At 43.5% G+C, this 24732-nt stretch overlaps 2 protein-coding genes across 4 annotated transcripts; both read left to right on the top strand.

Annotated features, from left to right (window-relative positions):
- Positions 1-9222: 9222 nt before the first annotated feature.
- LOC309697867 (L-rhamnose-binding lectin SML-like) lies at positions 9223-12358 on the top strand. Of its 2 annotated transcripts, XM_082520083.1 has the most exons (7): positions 9223-9256; positions 10103-10238; positions 10520-10629; positions 11421-11465; positions 11741-11873; positions 11983-12086; positions 12174-12358. In XM_082520083.1, exons 1-7 carry the CDS (start codon positions 9235-9237, stop codon positions 12182-12184), a joined length of 561 nt encoding a protein of 186 aa, XP_082376209.1. In that variant the 5' UTR covers positions 9223-9234; the 3' UTR covers positions 12185-12358. The 2 variants fall into 2 exon arrangements, with proteins under 2 accessions (XP_082376209.1, XP_082376210.1); XM_082520084.1 differs by lacking the exons at positions 9223-9256; positions 10103-10238 and adding an exon at positions 10255-10298.
- Positions 12359-13161: 803 nt separating this feature from the next.
- On the top strand, positions 13162-21949 carry LOC309697829 (L-rhamnose-binding lectin CSL2-like). Of its 2 annotated transcripts, XM_082520002.1 has the most exons (9): positions 13162-13239; positions 13482-13514; positions 19907-20212; positions 20608-20743; positions 20827-20936; positions 21026-21070; positions 21156-21288; positions 21369-21472; positions 21659-21949. In XM_082520002.1, exons 1-9 carry the CDS (start codon positions 13209-13211, stop codon positions 21676-21678), a joined length of 918 nt encoding a protein of 305 aa, XP_082376128.1. In that variant the 5' UTR covers positions 13162-13208; the 3' UTR covers positions 21679-21949. The 2 variants fall into 2 exon arrangements, with proteins under 2 accessions (XP_082376128.1, XP_082376127.1); XM_082520001.1 differs by lacking the exons at positions 13162-13239; positions 13482-13514 and adding an exon at positions 19678-19756.
- The last annotated feature ends 2783 nt before the right edge of the window (positions 21950-24732 follow it).

Here is a 24732-nt window from a genome sequence, read left to right on the forward strand (position 1 = left end):
GCCTCCTTGACTCCGCCCTCAAACCAGCGTTCCTCCCTGTCCAGGATGTGAACATCATAGCCAGTGGTGTAATGTGATTATTTTGTTCCAGTTAAAAGACGCGCTGCAGCAGTTTGCACCACCTGCAGACATCTAATGGATGCATCACTAACCCCACAGTAAAGTGCGTTACAGTAATCCAGCCTAGATGTAACAAAGGCAGGATTACAGTCTCAAAAAGCTGCTTTGATAAGATGGGCTTTATTTTGGCTGTCACAGATGAAAGAAGCTTGATGTCAGGTTTATATAGTGGATTGTCATTTATGCTTAGAAATATCTTCTCATATATGCTCAGAGTTTTATAATCAATGTCATGTTGGTCATGCACACCCACACCCTGGGGGGTTGAAGAGTTGAAGTCAAACTGTCAACACAAATAAGTTTATTGACAAAAGTTGGAAAGATGAAGAGAATAAATGTGTCATTGAAATCTGCTGTTTAGAAAGAGTTTCCAAAGAATCCAGGTGTGAATGAAAGCAGCAGCTTTCTCCTGTTTGCTTTTCATTTCTGTTTCATGTTTTGAGGTGAATTCAACTTGATATCAAACACACAGTCTGACACTGAGCTTTCTTTCTGTCTCTTTCAGTGCTGGCAGCAACCTGTTCCAGAGGTGTGGACTCGAGTCATTAATTTTATGACTTTAGACTTGACTTGAAAAAATGTTCTAAGACTTGTGACTTGACTTGGACTTTTACACCAATGACTTGGGACTTGAATTGGACTTGAACCGGTTTACTTGAAAAGACTTGATATTTCACCCCAAATATAAAATTTAACATGCATATTATATAGAGATTGAAAATGTGACGTCATTCACGGGTAGAACCGCAAAGGATTCTGGGAACTCGTGGCAAGCGGTACTAGCGCACGCAGGCTTTCAATTAAAATCAGTCACATAGCGATAAAAAGAAACACAAAAATGTCAAGAAGCTGTTGTATTATTAACTGCAATAGCCGGTCGCATGACAGCCACGGGAAGCCGACGGGTAAAGAGATCGGTTGTTATCGGATTACGTCGTTGAGGAGAAATTGTTCGAGCCATGTTTCCGAAGTAACAAAGAGGCGACGGGTGGCCTGGATTGCAGCCATTCAAAGACCAAATATAACGTCCCAGAACCCTCCAGCTCACAGGTTAGTCTGCTCCAAGCATTTACACGAAGGTCAGTCTGCTGTTGTAGTTAATGCGTCATTTTCTTAACATAATTGGTGATATAGGTTACAAGCAAGTCTGGCGCTGAACAGAAATTGTCGCACTATGCTCCTTTATTTATTGTGCATAAATAGTGAATTGTCCTGACACAATATTGCGTTTCGCTTCTGTTATTATGGTACATTGACAAAAACATATACTTTTATTCACAGGATAAAACAGTTGTTTTGTATCACTAATTGCCCAGTACGATTACAGCATACAGTATTATTGTCACTGCTACATTTCTGTGATGCTACCAGAAATTATTTCCACTACTAATTAATTACCGTTGAGCTCAAAGGTCCTATTAATAAACGGTTAAGGAATGTGTATTTATGACGACGATTTGTGAGACTGGTAAACTTATGATACGTACGATGGTCTTTACTTTCTACACGGTGCATTTCAAGGTCCTGCACCCATCCGGCGGTAAACTGTACCTGGGCTTGTTGCAGTGACCTGAAGTTACTAAACTTCATGAGTGTATGCACTCACTCCAAGAACCGTATGATTATAAATATGCATATAAATATGCTACGATGAGATAGCTGACTTCATCTAACTAGCAAATGTTGTCCAGGCTACGTTGGTGATGCAGTTTTTTTTAATGTGTATGATATTTTTGTCATGCGATTTTAAAGCCGGTCCTACAACCGCATCCAAGAATGACATGCAGCTTATCTCAGAACTGTCGGTGAAAATTATTCTTGGAGCTAGGTTTAATTGAGCTGCATTTTAAAGAGGTGCAATTTCACAATTTGTGTATATTTTCTAAGTTCACTATTTTGTCATGTGTTGAGAAAAACACAGATTTTAAAATTACATGGTCTAATATTTACATTTAGCATAACTGCAACATTATTTTTTCGTTTTTTTTTTTTAAAGACTCGAAAGGACTTGAAATTCAAAGTTTCAGACTTGTGACTTGACTCGGACTTTTACACCAGTGACTTGAGACTTGACTCTGACTGGCCTGACATTACTTGAGACTTGACTTGAGACTTGAGGATAAAGACTTGAGACTTACTTGAGACTTGCAAAACAATGACTTGGTCCCACCTCTGACCTGTTCACTCATCACTTCAGGTAAATGCTGTTTTACTGCTTCTTATATTTCTCAGCCTTGCTGTTAACTTTATACTTCCATCATGCTAATCATGCTAATGCCTCGTTACTCCCTGGTGTATTTAAGCCCTGTGTTTTCCTCTGTCTGTTGTTGTCTTACACCCTCTGTGTTTCCAGCCATTTTCTAGTCGCGGTTCCTGGTTTGCTCCCCTCTTGTCTTTTTAGTGCTCGTTTATTTTGAGTTATTGCCATGTTTATAAAAATTACATTTTCATTTGGAAAAATGTTTAACATGTGGTCATTTTTCATACATGTATTATGAAATACGCAACAGCTACATACTAGTTTGTTTGTTTTTTTAGACTTAGACTACCAGTGGCTCAAGAGTTGGCAGTTTGTATTGTAATCGGAAGGTTGCCGGTTCGAGCCCCGGCACCGACAGTCTCGGTTGCCTACTGGTGGTGGTCAGAGGTGGCGCCAGTGTCCGGCAGCCTCGCCTCTGTCAGTGCGCCCCAGGGTGGCTGTGGCTACAATGTAGCATCACCAGTGTGTGAATGGGTGGATGACTGGATATGTAAAGCGCTTTGGGGTCCTCAGGGACGAGTAAAGTGCTATATAAATACAAGCCATTTATAATGTTAAGTACAATTTTGATTGCGTTCCGTTTACAATATTAAGTAAATGGAACAACATTTTGGATTACCTGACCGTCTATATTTCAGTTACATGACCAAGCATGTCAGTGTTACTTACTCAATTTTTTCACGTTTGTGTAAAACTACAATTGATTAAGTATATTGAACAGATTTGACTGGTTTCCAATCTACTCAATATTTTTAAGTGTAAAAGTGTTGCCTCAAACATTTTAAGTAAATGTCAGTTTTAGTTTTTGGAGTGCGCATCCACATTTTTATCGATATCTGCAGGTCAGGCATTGCATCCAATCACAGTTTAAAGACTTGCAACTCTTCTGTCGGAGCATGGCCTCTATGAAATACTCAAGAGCCAATCTGATTCCATGTAAAAACTGTACACTTTCTTGGTGATTCTATGGTGGTGTATACTGCTGGGATTAGGCAGGCTTGGGAGAAAGAGTTGGGGAGGAAGGTGCCTGAATGTATGTGGAGTAAGTGTCTGTCTAAAATCCATTCTTGCTCTATAAACAGCAGTTAATTCAATTTAAAAACCCTCCACCGGTTACACTATTCTAAGGTCAGACTGCACAAGATTTATCCTTTATCTTCCCAATGTGTGACAGGTGCAGATTGGCAGAAGCTACGTTGTTCCATGCCTTTTGGTCTTGTCCCTCATTAACAGACGTTGGTCTAAGATATTTGACTGGTCTTCCGAGGGATAAATGAAGCCCCTACAGCGTGAACCTGAACTTGTAATTTTTGGATGTTCTCAGACATCAGAGCTACTCCCAGTTACAGTGCAGTGGCCGTTAGAATTAGGTTTGATTGCCGCCAACAGGCTAATCCTGAGGGGATGGAAGTCGCCCACTCCTCCTTCCTTTCAGTTAAGGGTAAAAGATATGATGTCCATAATACAAATGGAAAAGTTCAGCAAAGACTCAAAGGATTCTCCTCTGAATGTGTGGAACCTCTTCTTGGAACAATTTGCGAAGGCCAGATTTGTAAACTCTCATCGACTCCAGCATTTGGTTTTCTACCCTGTGGTGTTTTGTGAAGTGCATGTTTGTCAGGGTCTGGGTGGGTACCTGCAGGTCTCCAACAGCGGCCCCTCCTCCTTAGGCGGAGTTCGGTTGCTCCTCCCTGGCTGACCACCTGTGAGCAATTATTCCGGCAGTATATCAGACCTGCGCTCTCAACCATTCATCGCCTGAGTATCTGCTATCTCCATGTTAGTCAAGTGGAGCATCATAACTCTGTCCAGAATCCGTGGATTTACTTACTTGTTCTTCTTGTTCTCAGAGGTAGCACCTGGAGTGGAGGTCTTGTCTCCCTCACTCCCGCCTTCCTGGACCTGGGCCGCTTGCTGCTGATACGACGTGGCCTGCCGGCCCACCACTCACTTGCCTGCCTCCCCACGTCTCGACCGCTTCCGGGCCTTCCGCCCCACCTGTCCCCTCCACCTGAAACCCAGTAAGGCAACTCAAATCAACTGTGGAGGATCGTTGATTGTCTGCTGGATCCCACTGACCGTGATCTCCTCTTATTCCAGTGCCCCGGCCCCTACCTAGTCCTGTTTCCACCTCCCCGCTGCCTCTGCTGTTCAGCCGTCTCCTAGAGGTGTCTAGGTCACCCTCCGTTATCTTAGATTATCCTACGCGCCACTAGTGCGGTGGCGTCGTTTTGTTTTTTTGCTTGTGTTTGCCTGTGGGCAGAAATAAATCCTTTGTTCCCTTATCGTCTGGCTTCCGGGTTGGTTTCTGCACCTGTGTCCATCTCTGTTCCCTCGTGCCGCTGGGCCGTGACAATGTTTATTTGAATGAATTGTTTTTCCTGTAATGCATCTGAGCCTGTTTGTTTTTGTTTTATATTTTGATAATCTAAAATAAAATGATCAAAAAAAGAACACAACACTTTGTGGTGTTGCACACATCTTGTTCACAGTTTGCCGACTATCCTGCTTTGTTTCTGTCAGAGAACTGAAGCCAAGTGGCCTCATTTTATTTACTGATCTTTTGTTTTTTGTTTTTTGAAATTGTACTTTTACAATGACCAATATTGTTTTATCATTGAAGCCTACAAAGGGTAACTGTCATGGTCCTGGGTCGTTTAAGTTCCCTGTGTTTTCTGTCATATTTTGCATTATGTTGAGGACTCCAGGTTTCCTAGGTTGTTCTGTACAGTGTTGTTGCCTTCTGTGTCTCCCACTGTGTGGCTGTCTATATAGTGATGTGAGTTACTGTGCTTTGCTCCCACTCCTTGTGTTCCATGATTTCCTCTTCCCTTCATGTTCTCCCTCTCTCTCTCCAGGCTGTCTCACTGCACTTCCTGCAGTTGTGTGTCCTCCCCGTGCTGTCAAGTGTAATTGTCCTCAGCTGTGTTCCTTGTGTGCTTCAACTTCCTCATTACCTGCTGTGTATTTATGTCAGAGTCTCCCTCTGCTCCATGTCGCATCGTCCCTCATGCTGTGTGTTTCTTTGTTAAGGTTAGTTTATATTTTCCAGTTTACTTTAGTTCTGTATCATTTCCGTGTGTCAGCAATGAAGCTGCATTTTGAGTTATTCCCGTGTGTTGTGAGTTCTGCACTTTGGGTCCTCTTCCTGCCTGCACACAGCCGAAACATGACAGTAACAGGACAAGAATACGTAAAAGATTGCCTGCCTCCAACAACAGGTCACCGATCAAAGAAAGAAAGACAGAGCAAAAATGTGGTGCCGCCTGAGGATAGCGAGGAAAGCAAATGAACATGAAACGTAACACACATACTGCCTGTAGGAAGGCGTTTGAAGGAAACCTGCACATGAAAGAAAATGTTTCTAAACTAAAAAGCTGCAACATTTTTACATTTGCTGAAGTGAATGCAGGCACAGAGAGCGTAAATATATGCAGGACCGGTCTATATAAACCTGTTCTGTCCGTGTGGAGCCTGGACTGCTGTTGGCATGCTGTGTAGCAGGAGGTTTCTCCTGCAACAATGTAAGGGATGTAGACCAGCATGATCTGATCATCACACAACACACCAAACCCTAACCCCCAACTCCACCCCTAACCTAATCACATCCTAAACTTCACAACACTAACCCCCTAAGACATAGGTGTCAAACTCTGGCCCACGGGCCAAATTTGGCTCGCAGCCTAATTACATTTGGCCCGCAAAGCCATACAAAATTACTATTAGAGCTGACCTGCCAGTATCATACAGTGCATGTACTGCTAATACTACAATTCCCAGAATGCTCTGTTGGTGTTTTGGCACGTCAGTCATGACAGGACCATTAGCACCCTCTCCTCTGTTGACCATAGTCATAGCAACCACGCAAATACTGCCATGCTACCGATCCCAAAATGGAAAAAAGAAGGGCAGAAAACAGGAGCTTTCTGGACAGGTGGGAGAATATGATGGAAATTTGATAAATGATCAAATTTAATTCAGAAGGCTGCAAATACATTTTTTATTTAAGAAATGAATTCCACTGATGTGTTATTTAATTAATTATTTGATTTCAGCAAAACTTGTTTGAGTCCATAAGAAAAGATTCCTTGTTATATTTGGAGGAAGGTGTTTTTTCAATGAATATTAATGTTAGCCCGCGACTTTGATCCAGTTTTGAATTTTGGCCCACTGTGTATTTGAGTTTGACAGCCCTGCCCTAAGACGTTTGGAAATAAAAACAAATCTCTGGCAGAACCAGGCTCAGGGACGGGCGGCCGCATGTGACGGTTTGCCAAGTAAACATTTACTGGCATAGCGTCTGTTCCTGCGCGTCCTCAAAGTCCTAAAGTCCGTCTACAAACACGTTTAAAGCTCACTCACATGAACACCGACATTCTTTGAAAACAACTTTTAAGTGTATGATGAATTCTGGTCTCCTTCCTTTGGAGAGCCTTGGAGCAAACACTGGACGTTGTTCTGTTTTATCATCTTTTGCACCCACTAATCAAAGATTCTTGCTTTAAATTGAGTTTCCAGTTAATGCGTCTGGGTAGGATCCAACAGGGTCAAACTACTGTTTAAAATAAAGTTCCTTATCAAACTGAATAAATAGAGGTGTGTTTGAGTCAGGTACCAACAGTACCAGTACTCACCAGCACTGGCACCATGCTCCGTGTAAGGCTCAGCTGCACACTGTGTGAGTACACGAATGATTTTCTATATTTATGTTTAATGACTGAATTCTAAAATGTTTGTTTCCATCTGAATATTATTTTATATGTATGTGGGTTTTCTGTTGGATGAGTCCAGATGTATCACTTGTTGACAGCTCTGCGAGGCTGTAAGCAGCGATCTCTGAGCTGAATGTAAATGCTGAGCACATTTTGTGGTTAACATGAAAGGCGACAGACACTTGGATGAGGCTGTGATTTTATGACACATGTGACACTCGCTGCTAAAGGTGTGACTTAGATACCTCACAGAAAAGTATGTTCAAAGCTGGTAGTAGATAACAATGTGAGGGTGAAGCAACATTATTGTGAAAATAATTTTATTTCAGTTACAGACGCAGGAAAATAGGTAAAACATCAAAGCCTTAATATTAATATACACCACGCATGTTTGAGAAGTTCTGCTTTTTCAAAAAGATGATCAAATCATTTTCGTTTAAATCTTTTCTCTTGCTCAATGAATAAAACACTGATGTTTGTTTTCAGTGCTGGCAGCGACCTGTTTGCTCAGCGGAGCAGGTAAACAGCATCTAGTGCAAGATCCAGTTTATCATTACACAGCTCACCTCATGTCACATTTTCATATCTGTTCTTCAGATGCTTCCATGGAGAAAGCCGTCAGCTGTCACATGGGCGGTGTCCAGAGGCTGAGCTGTGGTACGATGCATGTTTACATCTGCACAACCAAAGCGACTCGGCGGGGATGTGAAAAATCGGCTTGTACATTTCACTCAGCCAATGAAACTCTTGGAATTCATGAATTGAGAAAAAATATTTTGGTTTGATTTTTACATTTTTTCATCTGAAGGTTCATCGTCCTAAATTGGAGACATTTTTTAAACAAATACATAAATTGGGCCTGTTCTACACTGGGGCAAGAGGGGGCAATGCCCCCTTAAACAAACTTTCTGCCCCCTTAAGTCAAACTTTTGGAAGTTGAGAAAAAAAAACAGATTCTCCACAAACTGATTTTGGACAAGATTTACTGCAGTAGCTGAAAAGATCTGCTGGAAAATGTACAAATGAGATGATAGGGTTTAAGTCTTGTTTGCTTTCCCTCTGTGTTCTCTTTGTGTGCAGGCTCACACACTCACCCTCCCCCCAGCTAAACATCCAATCACTTTAAGTATGCAAATGATCCGGTGTCAGGTTTCTCAGCAGTGTTGCCAATTTAGCGACTTTGTTGCTATATTTAGCAAGCTGTCCGACGCCCTTAACTACTTTTTATCTAAAACAACTTCTAAAAGTAGCAACTTCTCACTACTTATAGGACAGCCAATAGTGATTTTTCTTACTGAGGAGTTGGCAACACTGTTTCTCAGTAGGCAGGACAGAGCAGCTAATCTGTGTGTGGTGTAACCAGAGGTGGGTAGTAACGAGTTACATTTACTCCGTTACATTTAATGAAAAAAATGTACTTTTAAAGTACCTTTTTACTTTTACTTGAGTACATTTGTGAAGAAAAACGGTACTTTTACTCCGCTACATTTGCAAAATTAGACTCGTTACTTTAAAAAAAATAATTAGTTTAACACATTAGATAACATGCCACCAGTGGAGTTTCCAGTGACTTTTTTACCAATCAGATATGGCCATGCAGTCACATGACCAGTTTGAAACTGACCCCCTTAGCGACTTTTTTCTAAAAAGCGACTAGCGACAAATCTGGCACCTTTTTCTGGTATTATTGGAGACTTATTTATGAAATGAAAATGCATATCACTCTCAACAAGCAGCGGTGCTGCCGTGGGCACCTCACCCGTGCCAAAGTGCTCACAGGCGGAGGATAGTCCTCCCCCGGCTGCTATAAGGGCAGGAGACGTTCCTACCTACCTATGCGTCCAAACACACACACACACAAAGTAAATCCACCAGAGTGCCAATTTCGGGTCACTTTTGCCGGTCCAAGCCCGGGACCCACCTCTGGGTGTAACAACCCTTTTGGGTTATAGCACCACTAGGGGGGGGTTGCCCTACTATTGTAATAGCTGTGGGAGTCTCCTAGTGGGTGTGTGTTGTTAGCTCGTGTTCCATTCGAAAAGGAAAACCTTACCGTTGTGACGGCCTGGCGCCGGCGTTACCAATCTGTGCGCATGTATGCATGGACGAGTACAGCCGTGGAGACCTGGCTCAGAAGGTGTAATGTTGCTGACAGTGAATAAAGGTCTGTTATTGGATTTAACCGACTGGCTTCGGGTTTTTAACCCCCACACCACACGCTCGCTCGACCTGCTAGCCGCTCCTTCCTCGCCATACTGCTGTTACAGTGGGTTACAGTGACTGTAACTGACAGTGTATTTGAACTCTTTCATGCACAGTGGTCACTACAGCTATTCATAGGTTGTTTTCTTGTATTTGTGTCAGTGTTGATGGTATACTTGCACATAAACCACTACATTGGTGTCACTCCACACCCTGCCACCCAAAGGTCGTGTAATGTCACTATAGATGTATGACATGTTTCATTGTAATTATTGTTATTTAATCCTGTCATCCATGAATTATGAGAATAAGTGTTTTTATTCATCTTTTACTGCCCAAAGACGAATAAAAATACTTAAGAAAGAAACTCCGGATTGAGGTAGTCATAATTCATGCAGGTTTAATGTTCGTCACTGTATTTGTTAGAAACAGTTTTGTAATTTTCCTTTAATTTAATTTATTCATTCGTTTATATATGATCATGTATAAACTACATCATCAACTCAGTCAATAAATATACTTAGATGTATCTCATAAATGAAATAACAGTGTAGTAATTATTTTAGTAAACCTTTTACAGTTAATGAAAATGTAGTGCAAAATAAAATACCTACGATTATTATTGTTATTATTGTTATTCAAGTTCTAACCTCTCAGCTGCTTGCAGTGATGTGTTACTGTAGGGTCTTTAACTTACAAAATAAAGCGCCTTGAGACAACGATGCAGGAATAAAAATCGCAGTGAACTCTGATTTTTACGCTGCTTTTAAATGAAATGCTCTCGTTTCTGATCCACTCGATGTGACAGAAAATGGAGTGATCAGTGTGGTAGCAGCTCTGTACGGACGTGCAGACAGAGAGACCTGCAGTGAGGGCAGACCTCAACAACAGCTTAACAACACTGAGTGCTCTCAGCAGGGAACCGTGGACGTCCTCAGGAGGAGGTACAAGAGAAAGGATCCTAAACTTCTGTTGTGAATGTGGCAGCTTACAGTCAGCTACATGTGAGCGTCCATGAGGTTGAGCTAATTATAGCTAGCTATAATTAGCTAGCTATAATTATTCTCTATGGGCTAACCGAGCCTTTGCTGTTCATCTTTCAATTACAGCCGCTACATGAGCAAAGAAAGTAAAGAAATATGTGTAAATATGTTTTGGAAAAAGCAGCACAGTTAAACAATAACCAACATCCAGCACTGCTTTTTTATGTATGTGTTTCCTTCAGGTGTGATGGGAAGAAAGTGTGTGAACTGAGCGTGACTGACGTCGAAAGTCCTGACCCTTGTGTCGACACCTACAAATATCTGGAGACCAGCTACACCTGCTTACCTGCAAGTCAGTATCACATGACCATGAAACTATGAAGGAAGCAGAGCTCAGAAAGAAGGTCAGAGAGTTTGTGACTGATTTATGTGAGCATGCTAACGCTAAGTCAAGTCAGTCAACACATTTAAACACAGCAGATGTTCAACAAATCATCAAAACCAAGTAATACGTTGATAATAATGACTTTTTCATTATAATTTAGTAAAACATAAAATCTGCTTTGATGACATTATGTGAAAGCTCATGAAAACATTTTGAGCTGGGATGTGAACACTGTTCCTGAGGTAGATGATGTCATCTGAGGAGGGAGCCAGTGAGTGAGAACGCACCAATCAGATGAATCATGAGAAGACCCTGATTAACAAACCCAAGTGAGCAGCAGGAGACAGAGCATGTGGAACATCTGCTAGAGAACATGAAGTTCATGTAGGCGGGTATATGTGAGCAACAATATTTCTGATCCGGTACTTCACAAATATGATTACACTTCTGTGCACGCAGACGTTCAGGATCCTTTCATTCATGCAGCAAACATTTAGGTTATTAACAGAAAGAAAGAGTTCATCTTTCTGAAGAAAAGTGGGTAACAACTGCTTTGATCTGTGAGTCAGACTGAAGAGAGGTACAAACATGACACCAAGATATTTTCCCCCTGAGGGTTAAGAAGGGACGGTGGAAAGCAAGGAATCTCTAAACTTCCAGCTTCATTTACATTGAGGCTGCCAAACAGCAGCTTCAACATGTCGCTGAGAGCCAATGTTCTTCAATGCTTTCATATCTAATCTGACCTGCTTCCACAGGTCACCTGGTCACATGCGAGCACTCGTTTGCACACCTGCACTGTGGTAAGAGTCATTATCTCTGTTGTGTCTCAGCTCTGATCATTTTCAGGTGAAGATTTTCTACTTTTATTGCAGTTCTTTTTGTTTTTATTTTATTTACATTTTAATTTCTTATTAGTGTTTATTAAGTCAATCCATCTGTTACTGTCAATGTGTTATTTTGTTATGTTCATGAATTCGACCCGTGTTAAATGATTTATATGACTTGAATCAAATTTAAATTTGATTAAACTGAAAAAACGTTGCTGGGTTGTTTTCTGCTCGTCTTCTCTCGTCAGATGAAGGGCAGGCTATCCTCGTGTACGGGGCTCACTATGGACGCCACGATCAGACCACATGCTCCTACAGAATTCTGGCCTCTGAGGTCCAAAATGTTTACTGCTCCCGTCCCACCAGCAAAGTCGCTGAGAGGTACCGTTTTCCTCCTGTTACTGCTTTAAACTGTGGCTGCAGGTATTACTTTCATATTTCTCAGTGCACATCAATGCCTGCACTCACTCACATTGCTCTGCATCTCCAGCTGCGACGGGAAGAGCAGCTGCACCATCAGAGCGAGTAACTCTGTGTTTGGAGACCCCTGTGTTGGCACATACAAATACCTCGAGGTGGCTTACATCTGCCAGTGTAAGCAGCCTAAATGATCACGTTGATGTTCTCACACTACAAAGACTGACATGATCTGACGTGGAGATGTTGTCTGTTCTTTTGCAGATCTAACATGAACGGATTAAAATGCAGTTTTATGACAATTTATTGGGAGTTGATCAGCAAAACCATTTCATGGGTCTCTCAGTAGCTACAGTGCTTTTGATGACTTTTCCTATGATGCAGTAAATCAGTGAAGCTGAGTCAGTTTCAAACACCTGTGATTGTTTTTTTCCTGTCCAGGATTAGATGGAGATTATCTGACTGTTTTAAAAATTACAAAAATAAACATCTATCAAATAATTATATGTTTTTGCTTTTTTATTTATAAAAAACAACATTGGTCTCTGTATTTGTAATGTGAAATGGAAATAAACCTGCCTGCCAGTGTCTGGCTTTGGCTGATGTGACCACGACATTAAAGCTCCGTCCTGGTGTCAAACATCTGTTTTATTATCACTGAATAAAGGATGTTCCTTCAGATCATGGCATCAAAGACAAATCTTGTCTGGACTGTGCAAAACAGCAACATTCACATATGATAAATGATCATTTTAAACTAAAAACGTTATCCTACAGTCGGCATTAGGGTGAAGAGAGGATGATGATAGGCAGAGCTGGCACACCTAAATGTGGCGTGAGGACCTGACAGAGGCTTCGGTCTGTGAGGTCTTCATCTCCCACCTCCAGCAGAGCTTCACCACTCAGAGGCTGGACTATGCTCTGCACCTCCAGCACTGAGCTGCAGCTGCAGCGTGGTTGGTGCCTGCATGGAGCCATCAAGGTGACACATTCCCCACATCACGCTGAGCATACATCCAAAACCTTCCAAGCAGGTCAAGTTGCATGTCTGTTTTTATCTTCTGGTTTCTCTCGAGGATACACACCTTTCCATCAGATATGTTTCTCTCGGTGTGTGTCTGTGTGTGTGTGCCCTGCGGGCTTTATCTAAGGTCAAATTCTATTGTCTGTTTCAGTTTGTTGCACATCATGAGGGAAGGTTTCTGATTGGCTGCTTGCCTGGTGTGCAGATAGATTCTTAGAGAAACAGTACAAATAGACCAGGTTCCTGTGCTCCACCATCAGCTCTGCTCTAACAGCATGCAGTGCTCCGGACTCAGCAGCACACTGTGTGAGTACAGGAAAGGCTTTGCACACTAAAAGTTGCTCCTTTAATGTGTCATTTACATGACTTTGTTGTCTTTTACCAGTAAGTTGTGTATCCAGTTTTTCTCTGTTTGTTATTCATTTTCATTTCATGTGTTAAAGTCCATGTGGAACACTGTTAACTTACAGTAACACAGAAGACAAACGAGTAAATCAGCTGTAGGTCGCACGCCGGCTAACACCCAGGTTTCTCTTTTTATGTTTCAGTGCTCGCAGCAACGTGTGTACTCATGACTTCAGGTAATCACTGAATGTTTGATACGTTTTATGCTAACGTCCTTTTAACCTCTTACTCTAGCACGTAGATGAGTTAGTGAAACCCGATCGGCTCTGATTGTGTCTGTGATACGACATCCGTCCTCTTTACTGCACGAGCCTGTAACCATCGCCTTCCTTACGTCGGCCTATCCAGTTTCTTCTTTTCTCTCAGAATAAACAATATTTTTCTGGCTCTAACACGCCTTCATACTCAAAGAGATAGCCTAGATTTGCATAGCAGTTTTGCTTCATGCCTGTACACTATAGTGCTATTTGATTTTACTACACCACTCACTACAAGAACCTCCGATAAGTTTTCAGTCCCACCACCACTAAGGAAAAATCCCTCAGGTAAACTCTGGAAACTCTGACTCATTGAAGCACTGACTGAAAGCAGTTCAGTAACAGAGAACAGTGTCCTGTGAAACTGATGTTAAACTAGTGGTGGGAACACTTTTAGATAATTGGAATTATGGGGACTGGCCTTCGTTGTCCCTACCAGAACTTACGGCTGATTTGCTTCCATCATGCTCAGCCAGTCAGGTTACATATCGGACCCCAGGAACGACACTGTTCAACATTCTTACATTATCTGAATAGCATCACTTCATTATTGTGCATGAGTCACCCAGCAGGAGGCTTCAGTGACTGAAAACCAGTCAGACCTGTCGCGGCAGAGAGACCGGTGTGTTTGCGGTGTGGACCCAAAAGCAGACACGACAGAAAAACAAAGCAAAGTGAAACAAGGGTGGGACTAACCTAAGCTGGGAAAAACTAAACTATGACAACAACGATACAAAACCAGAACATAACTGTTGTGTATTTTGGGTTATAACAGGATCCGTAGTGGGCTTGCCCCGATGCATTAGGGGAAATGATGCTTTTCGGCTGTTGCTCGGGCTAGCTCCATGTTAAGTTGCTCCGTTATAATAAATACCGCAAGTTACGTCGTGGTCCGAGTATCATTGTTATACTAGTAACCCGGAGTGAAGATATAACAAAAGTGGCGACGAGGACGTCTGGACCGACGCTGCAGTCCGCTTTGGAGTTTTACATTTTTTTTTCCTGCTGATGCCTCGCGCTAACCTGGTGTTAGACGGCGCCGGAGGTAGGACGACGCTACCGGTGTGCGAAGGTGGATGCCGTTTTTTTTTTCTCCTCAGCGAAACGGGGAGGAATGTACAGCGGACAGGACGACGAGGGCAGACTCCGTAAGTGACGTTAACCAAAACATAAACGGATAAAAGAGACGTTACGAAAAGGAACAGTTGTGAGGGGAAGAGTGCCATTCAACCAGGAGCCGAGTAATGGCTGGAGTTACTGGCCCTATCGGTCCCTTCGACGAAAGCACGGAGCAATGGAGCTCATATACGGAGCGTTTTGGATATTTCGTTGCGGCTAACGACATACAGGATGCTAAACTGGTGCCCATTTTTTTGAGTGTGATAGGCCCAAAGACTTTTACCCTGCTAAGGAGCCTGCTACAGCCAGCAAAGCCAGGCAGTAAAAGTTTCACAGAGATCGTGGACACACTGACCAAACACTTCTCGCCCAAGCCCCTCGTGATCGCTGAACGGTTCAAGTTTCACAAGCGAAACCAAGAAGAGGGTGAGTCTGTCACAATGTTCGTTGCATCGTTACGCAAATTAGCTGAACACTGTGAGTTTAAAGATGTTTTAAATGACACATTAAGAGACAGACTCGTGTGTGGTTTAAGAAATGAAGCTGCACAGAAGAAATTGCTCACGGAAAGTGATTTGACTCTTGAGAAGGCAATTAATATCAGTGTGACCATGGAAATGGCATCAAAAGAAGCCCATGCGCTACATGCTACAGACAGAGTACACAAACTAGACAATGGTAAAGCAAATGCACAGGGACCATGCTTCCGCTGTGGCAAGTTAGGACACCTTGCTAGTGATTGCTGGTGCAAAGAAATGGATTGCAACAACTGTGGAAAAAAAGGTCATGTAGCACGGGCATGCAGGAACAAAAGGTGCAAGGATAAGGGCTCAAAGCCTGGGAATAAAAGAGGCACTGCAAGATTCAAAAAAGAAAGACATGTTCACACAGTTAAGCTTCATGAGGATAGAGCAAATGACTCCTCAGATGAAGAAGTGTTGTCTGCAATAAATACTGTGCGAATACTGAAGGTGGACGAAACCTCAGACGGCTTTTGGGTCACGCCCAAACTGGAGGGACATGTTGTAAAAATGCAGATTGACACTGGGTCAAAAGCATCACTAGTGTCATATAATGTCTATAGGACATGTCTGAAGCACCTTCCACTCAAACCCTCCGACACAGTATTTAAAGGATATACTGGACATCGAGTGCCTATGAAAGGAATGGCAGAGGTGACTGTTCAATACAATGGCCAAACTGCTAAGCTGCCTGTGTATGTTACGCAGAAGAACTGCCCTGCTATAATGGGACGTGTGTGGCTCAAAACAATCAGACTCAACTGGCAAGAGGTGAGAAAGCTGTCGCATGGTTCCTCTCAGCTACAGGCCATACTGGGAAACACCAGGAGGTTTTTCGTGAGGAGCTGGGCAGCATGAAAAAAATTACAGTGAAGCTGCATCTCAAGCCTGACTCCAAGCCAGTCTTTATGAAGGCTAGACCTGTGCCGTACGCCATTCGGCCCAAGGTGGAGTCTAATTTAGACGCATTGGTCAAGAATGGTGTTCTGGAGCCGGTTACGACCAGCGAGTGGGCCACGCCCATCGTTCCAGTTCCCAAAAAGGACGGCGGAATCCGGATCTGCGGAGACTTCAAGGTATCCGTGAATCCTGTATTAACAGCAGAGCAGTATCCCCTTCCACTGATTGATGACTTATTTGCTGGTCTGAGTGGAGGACAAAAGTTCAGCAAAATAGATCTCAACCAAGCTTACCTGCAAATGCACGTTGAAGAGCAGTCACGTGACATGTTGACTATTAACACACATAAGGGACTTTTCAGATTTTGCAGGTTGCCTTTTGGCATCACATCAGCTCCAGCATTGTTTCAACGAGCGATTGATCAAATCCTGAGCGGATTACCTGGTGTGCAATGCTATCTGGATGATATCCTGTGTACAGGAGCAGATGATGAAGAGCATCTGCGCAACTTGGATGCGACCCTTCAGAGGCTGAAGGAATACGGATTGAGAGTCCGTAAGGAGAAATGTGACTTTTTCCAGTCATCTGTGGAATATCTAGGGCACGTGATTGATGCAAATGGACTTCACACTGCACCTTCGAAGATCACAGCAATCGTGGATGCACCCCCACCACGAAATGTCAGTCAGTTAAAGTCTTTCTTAGGGCTGTTGAACTACTACGGACGGTTCATACCCAACTTGGCATCACTCCTGAAACCACTGCACAACCTGCTACGCAAGGAAGAAGCATGGGAGTGGACAGCAAGCGGCCAAGACGCCTTTCAAAAGGCAAAGGATTCACTGACTGCATCTGAGGTGCTAACCCACTTCAATCCCAAGTTCCCAATTCAGCTTGCTTGTGATGCTTCTCCCTATGGGGTGGGGGCAGTGATTTCCCACATTCTCCCAAATGGCAAAGAAAGGCCAATTGCATTCGCATCAAGGACATTAAACACAGCAGAGTCCAACTATGCTCAGCTGGAACGAGAGGCGCTGAGCATTGTATTCGGTGTTCGGAAATTCCACCAGTACCTGTACGGTAGGAAGTTTACACTGTTTTCTGACCATAGGCCTCTCACAACCATCCTGGGACCCTATACAGGGATTCCATCTCTTGCTGCTTCACGTCTCCAGAGGTGGGCGTTGATATTGTCAGGACATTCTTATGACATCAAGTATCGCAAATCGGAGTCTCATTGCAATGCAGATGGGTTGTCCAGGTTACCCCTTCCTGTTAAAAACCCCGTCTCTGACACAGTTGAGATCCTCTACTTCAGGGAGGTAGAGACAGCACCTGTTTCGGCTGTGCAGGTGAAAAAGGCGTCCAGAAATGACCCTGTGTTGGCAGCAGTGCTGGACTGGATCATTAAGGGTCTGCCTGCAAGTAAGGGTGTAGACCTGAAGGCTTTCCTGGGAAAGCGGGCGGAGCTTTCTGTTCAGGCAGGATGTTTGCTGTGGGGGAGGAGAGTCATCATTCCCATGTCACTGCGACCAAAACTGTTGAAGCAACTGCATGCAGGACATAGTGGAATAGTGAGAATGAAGGAAATAGCGAGAAGCTATTTTTGGTGGCCAAATATGGACAAACAGATCGAGGAGATTGCTAAGAACTGCTCTTCGTGTCAGATGGTCCGGAACAACCCACCACTTGCTCCTCTTCATCCCTGGGAGTTCCCACAGGAGCCATGGCATCGGGTACACATTGACTTTGCAGGTCCATACGAGGACAAAATGTTTCTTGTAGCTGTTGATGCACACAGTAAATGGCCTGAAGTGACCATCATGAAATCAGCCACCACTGAAAAGACCATAGAAGCTCTAGGAGAAATGTGCAGTAGGTTTGGATCTCCTACTCAGATAGTCTCTGACAATGGACCTCAACTGGTTTCACAGGAAATGGAGGCTTTCCTACAGGCTAATGGAGTGCAGCACATTACGTCAGCTCCATACCATCCTGCAACGAATGGTCTTGCAGAAAGGTTTGTTCAGACAATGAAACATGCACTGAAAACATCACAAGGCCAAGGAACACTGCATCAGAGACTGCACAAGTTTCTGCTTAACTACCGGAATAGTCCACATGCGACCACAAGGACATCTCCTGCCAACGCAATGTTCAAAAGAGATCTGCGCACTACCTTTGATCTTTTGAAACCCTCAACTGTGAAGGACACTGTACAAAAACAACAAGAGAAACAAATCATGTACAGGGGTCAAAAGGTCAAGGGCAGAGTCTTCAGCACCGGCGAGTCAGTGCAGGCCAGGAACTACCGAGGAGTACACAAGTGGGTTCCTGCAACTGTCATTGCTCAAACTGGTCCAGTTTCATATACAGTTCAGGTGGCCGATGGAGTCTGGAGAAGACACGTGGATCAGCTACTCCGGTCCGCACCAGTGTCTGCAGAAGGGTCTTGCGGAGATCTTGAAAATGCACTCATTGACTCGTCAGCCCCTTCACACACACAAGTAGAGAACTCCACCACATCAGGAACAGTGGTTCCACCTGTAAAGGAGACTGTAAGAGAGACTGAGACATCTTCGGTGTCAGGAACAAAGGCTCCACAAGAGAGCACACAGACTGACGTTACCACAGACCGCCGATACCCCAATAGAGAGCGGCGGCCTCCTGTTCGTCTGAGTTATTAGATGGCACCTGACCCAAATGAACGGGGCAGAATAATCCCCATGGGTCATGGGGGAGGTTGAGGTAGTCCACCCTCACTCCCCAAGATAGCAATTAAAAGAGTTGGTGTTGTAACCTTACAGTTAATAAGAGGTGAAATGTTTGTGAGGCTATTACTGTCATGTGCCAGTGAAGACTGAAGTTTGTGAGTAGATCACCTGTTTATTTCATAGTACATCCTTTGTAAGAGGGGAGGAGATGTTGTGTATTTTGGGTTATAACAGGATCCGTAGTGGGCTTGCCCCGATGCATTAGGGGAAATGATGCTTTTCGGCTGTTGCTCGGGCTAGCTCCATGTTAAGTTGCTCCGTTATAATAAATACCGCAAGTTACGTCGTGGTCCGAGTATCATTGTTATACTAGTAACCCGGAGTGAAGATATAACAATAACGCTGAACGGGGACATGCAAAACGCACCCATGAAATAAACCAAACATGAACCTGAGCAGTTGAAGAAAAACTCTATGATGCGACGTGACACAAGGTAAACAGATGATCCGACACTGAACCGAAGAAGACCGAAGGGCAATGAAGGAAGTGGAAACACCTGGAGAGACACAGCTGACACAAATGAACATGACGCCACAGGGGAAGTAAAACTGAACATGGAAACATCGAACCCTTCAAAGTAAAACAGGAAGCACAATGGAACGTAGACATGACAACACAGACTTGACAACGTGTGCACACAGACATGAGACACATGCCAGACTGGGGAGAGACAGAACGCAAGGACAGACACGTGGGAACAGAGAGGGGAGACGAAAGCACGGGCATAGCTACAACACAAAATAACACAAAATTGCTGGGTGACAGACCATCAGCGACTGATGTGGAGGAAATCCTTCCTCAGCCGGTTCAGAGGAGTGTTACAAAATACAAATACATATAATGAAGGTGACATTAAGTCGACTGGGATTATTTCCCACTTGTCCTGTGTTTTCTATATTTCAAATCCATTCATGTTTGTTTATGATGACCCTGCTGTAGCATAATAAATTTATCCAAGACTCACTAATTATGGACTTTTTACATTTTTCATTTCAGGCTTTTTGGCCCCAGGTGGACCTATGGGCCCAGGTGGACCTATGGCCCCAGGTGGACCTACGGGCCCAGGTGGACCTATGGCCCCAGGTGGACCTACGGGCCAGAGTGGACCTATGGGCCCAGGTGGACCTACGGGCCAGAGTGGACCTATGGGCCCAGGTGGACCTATGGCCCCAGGTGGACCTCTGGGCCCAGGTGGACCTCTGGGCCAGAGTGGACCTATGGGCCCATTCCCGCCGACCTTCATGTCCACAGCGAGGGTGATCACCTGTGACAGCCTTGACAATGTGCAACGCCTGAGCTGTGGTAACATAAAAATGTTTTTTATAGCTCCTAGCTCTCACTCAAAAGTGAAGTTCTGATGTAATGTGCATTCTTTCTAATGTCCTGCAGGGGGCGACTCCTCAGGTTGTAAATAGAAGTCTGACTCTGTGTTTATGAGAAACTGAGCTCAGTCTCACCCGAGGAGCAAAAAAACCTGTTAAGGTTTAGGTTCTTTTTGTGCTTTATTCAGTGAAACTACAGTTTATGCTTGTGACTGATGTGACCTTTCAGACTTCCTGTAACACCACAGAACTACAGGAGGACATTTTCTGATTATTGAAAACATAAAAAGCCTCAGTTTGTTTCTCTTGTGCTGCACACCTTATGCATTCCTTGTGATTCCCTCCGTTTGAACGTCATCGTTCTCTGTGTAACAGATAATGGAGTGATCATCGTGCAGGCAGCTATGTACGGGCGGACAGATGCAGAAATCTGCAGTGATGGCATTCCTGCAGATCAGCTTGCAAATACACAGTGTTTCCAGATAGACACTCTAAAAGACGTCAAGAGCAGGTAAACAAGTCTGAGGAATCATGGATGAATCGATCACTTTAACTCACCTGAAAAGACGAGAGCTCCTCTTTGTCTCCCTGCAGGTGTGATGGCAAGAAGGTGTGTGAAATAAGTACAAACTCCTTCCGTACTTCTGATCCGTGCTCCGGCATTTACAAATACTTGGACACCACCTACACCTGCTTCCCAGCAAGTACATTACAACTGTGATTAGAAACTAATATTCAGTGTATTCAAATTTGTGAATGTGCATGTCTCTAATGTGCTTTATTTCTCTGTCAGTCCACAGTGTAACTTGTGACGATTCGCTGGCAAACCTTCAGTGCGGTGAGAGCACAGTTCCTCCTTCTTTGTGAGTCTTTGGATTCATGCGGTAAAAATACAAATGAGGTTAACGTTTGCTCTTCTTCAGGTGAAGGACAGGTTTTACTCATCCACGGAGCTGATTACGGGCGCCGTGACTCGACCACATGCTCTTTGAATCTTCCAGCCTCTCAGCTCCAAAATGTCCAATGCTCAAAGCCCATAAGCAATTTAGCTGACAGGTAAAGATGCAGACTCTCTTCCTTCAGCCTTTTGTCTTCTCACACAACATATTTCAACTCACCTTTACCTGAATCTGCAGCTGTAACGGGAAAAGCAACTGTACTGTCAAAGTGAGCAGCTCTGTGTTTGGAGACCCGTGTTTTGGCACCTACAAGTACCTGGAGATGGCTTATAGCTGTCACTGTAAGTGCCTCAGACTTCTCTTTAATTAGAGCATTTATAACAACAAAAAATTTAGCTCATGTAACAGTTAGAGAGAAATGTGAATCTGCCCTTACACACTGTGCTTTTAGGTGGTTCAGCACTGATCCTGTTTCCTAAGACGTTGGGGTTCAGTAATGAAACTCTCTGACATAAATTTTCTTTCAGTTGGTTTTCCAGATCACTGAATGGAGGAAATCGCTGACATCCAAATAGCATCAGCGTCTATGTTCTTTGAAGAAAATGTGCGATGAATCAATTATGAATCAAAAAGAAAAAGATCATTCAACATCCTGTGCAACGTCTGGTCAAAAATACGAAGATACTGATTTTATATCAGATTCTTTCCAGACCTGTTAAGTTGTGGTCTGTGGTGTCCATATACACTTGGCCTTTAAGACGTTTCAGAAAATAAATGATTCTAAATGTAAAACTGATTTAACACTGATTGTCTTAAATGTTTTCTTCGTTTTCCCTTGTATTCTTACGCCTGCTTCACTCTTAAATTTGCCTTCAATATTAAAATAATGAAACGTATCAACTGGATGGTGTGAGTTAAATGTGACAGGGATCTGACTAATTTCTGATGTGACTCTGTTGAAATGGTCGGATGTGAAGAGGAGCTTTTTATCATTAAGGACACCAAGGTCATTGACTTGTGGTACTTCTCTAACAGTACTCATAGTTTGATAGTACAAATAATAATAATGATAATGGATTGCATTTGTACAGCGCTTTTCGGGGCCCTCAAAGCGCTGTACAATTCCACTATTCATTCACTCTCACATTCACACACTGGTGGAGGCAACTGCAGTTGTAGCCACAGCTGCCAAAACACACATTGCATGAAATTTGAAGTTCTGTTCAGTTCAATTGTATTTATACAGCAGCAAACACAACAATGGCCTCAAGGCGCTTTGTGAGGGAAAGACCCCACAACACATTACAACAGAACAGTAGGACTTTGCACAGCGTCTTTCAGAAAGACAGACTTATGAAGTAAGATTAAGATAAGACTGTATTGATCCTACGGCGGGGAAATCTGTGCGTTACCTCAGCTCAGGAACAGATAGCAGAAGAAAAATACAAACAAATACCAAATAAGTAATACACTTTTACAACAGTAGCACACATGTGACTATGACAGAGGGTTTTGGAAATATGCAAGACGTAAATGTAACTATTCTACCATCACTATTAGTAAGTAAGTAACAAATATCTGCAAGTATCTATAAGTACAGACATGTACACACACACGTACACACTAAATATACATTGTTATACATATACACACACATATACCTGCACACGTCCGTACATATAAAAAGTGCATTATGCATGAAGTGTGACTGTGGACGTCCACAATGTCCAGTAGTGTATTTACAGCATATGCACTCCAGATTTATGCAATGTTATAGTATAGTGTACAGTACTGCAAGAGCAGTAACTGCAAGTACTAACCTACAGTAACAGCAGGCCTCTGAGCGTAGACTTGTACTGGAAGCTCGCTGCTGAAAGTGTGTGTAGGTCACACTTACTTCACATACTGATGTCGTAGATCTTTAACTCTTCCACAGAGTCGGTCTGATCATGTTATTAGAAACTAGAGATGGACCGATCCGATGTTACGTATCGGCATCGGTCCGATACTGACCTAAATTACTGGATCGGATATCGGAGAGAAATAAAAAATGTAATCCGAAGTATCACAAAATCACCTCTCAAAACGCTACTTGGCGTAACCCAGCTCGGCGCAGTGTGTGTCACGTGATAGAGCGGCTGTTGTCTGAGAGACCTGTCGGCGTCTGTCGGAGCATTTGGAGCCTCGCTACATGCTTCCAAACCGCGACATTTCATCTCGGCGAAAACTATCCCAGAGAAGTAAAGCAAGTGTGTAAGTTCATCCCTGAATGTTTGCAGAGTATTTCCACGTTAAGCTTAACAACTGATATATTGAGCCACAGCTGGACTGGCCATTGGAACTCCATACTGAGGTGAAAAGGAAGCGATTTGTCCCGGACTTCAGCTAGAGTTAAAAAATAGACACAAAGCTGGAGTTATTCTGTCTTTGCTGCACAGTTGCATCTACTTCTCTCATTCTCTCCCCCTCCCTCTCCTCTTATTATGCTGGGCTTACACTGTGCGATTTTTTTCAGTCACGTTATTCAGCTCCTGCTCAAACTGTACAATTGACTCGCAGGGGTTAGAAGTTCATAGGTCACGATGCAGGTCTCACACTATACCACCCGATGCTCTGATGCGACCTGAGTGCTCACACTGTGCGTCCATAAAATTAAGGTTATAACAGAAAATCTGTCGCTCTCTCTCTCTGTCTTTCACTCACACAGACACACCACCACCATCAACTTTGCTAAATTGCTAATGAAAAACATGATCAGGCAGCTGTGATTGAGCAGCAGTGTCGATCCAACTGTTTTCACGGTTGTTGTGGTCGTGATAATTTTGTGAGTCCACATCGAAAAGGCTCGGATGAGCCAAAGTTCTACAAGTTGTGCCTCCATCGCTTGTGTCCAGATCACACACTGCACTGCCGTGCTGCTCCATCTTTTTCACTGACATTTGTGTTTGCGCGTGCGCAGTGTGACAAACTGCGGTGACACCCTCACGACCAAGCGATTGATGATCGGGAGCTGGTCGTGAGGTGTTAATCGCTTCTCGTTACCCCACGTATACTACACGATGCACGACGCACGATGAAGGCCAAAATCGGGCCGATCGCCAAAACGGTCGCACGACTCAAAAATCGGCTCAAAATGGGCCAAAAATTGCACAGTGTGAGCCCAGCATTACTTCAAACATGAAACTGATCAGTGATCAGCTGATCGGCTTTTCTGCCACAAGTCCATATTTCTTGTTTGTTTATCGCCCACTTTGCGCTAGAAAGAGGAGACCAGCAGATAAACAACAGCAGCACGTTTAAGCTTGATCAGCTGTTGTTAGAATTTATTTAATATCACTTTCTAGTATCAGCTGATGTTTGCTGGAGCCACAGCTGTAAAGCTGCTGGTCATGATGTCGGTTTGGATATGTGGTGAGAGGGAAACATGAAGATGAAACCAGGAGATGTCCTTACTGAATCATCAGAGCTGAACAGGTGATGGAGAAACAGGTTTACCTTTTAGGTGACATGGATGAGTTGAAGTTATGAACTGTTTCTGAGAGACAAATAACACCAGGATCCTTTTCTAAGTAGCTGACAGCTGGTAACTGTGCAGGGGCGG

This window comes from Aulonocara stuartgranti (genome assembly GCF_965226115.1).
Source record: "Aulonocara stuartgranti genome assembly, chromosome: 20".
Lineage (NCBI taxonomy): Eukaryota > Metazoa > Chordata > Actinopteri > Cichliformes > Cichlidae > Aulonocara > Aulonocara stuartgranti.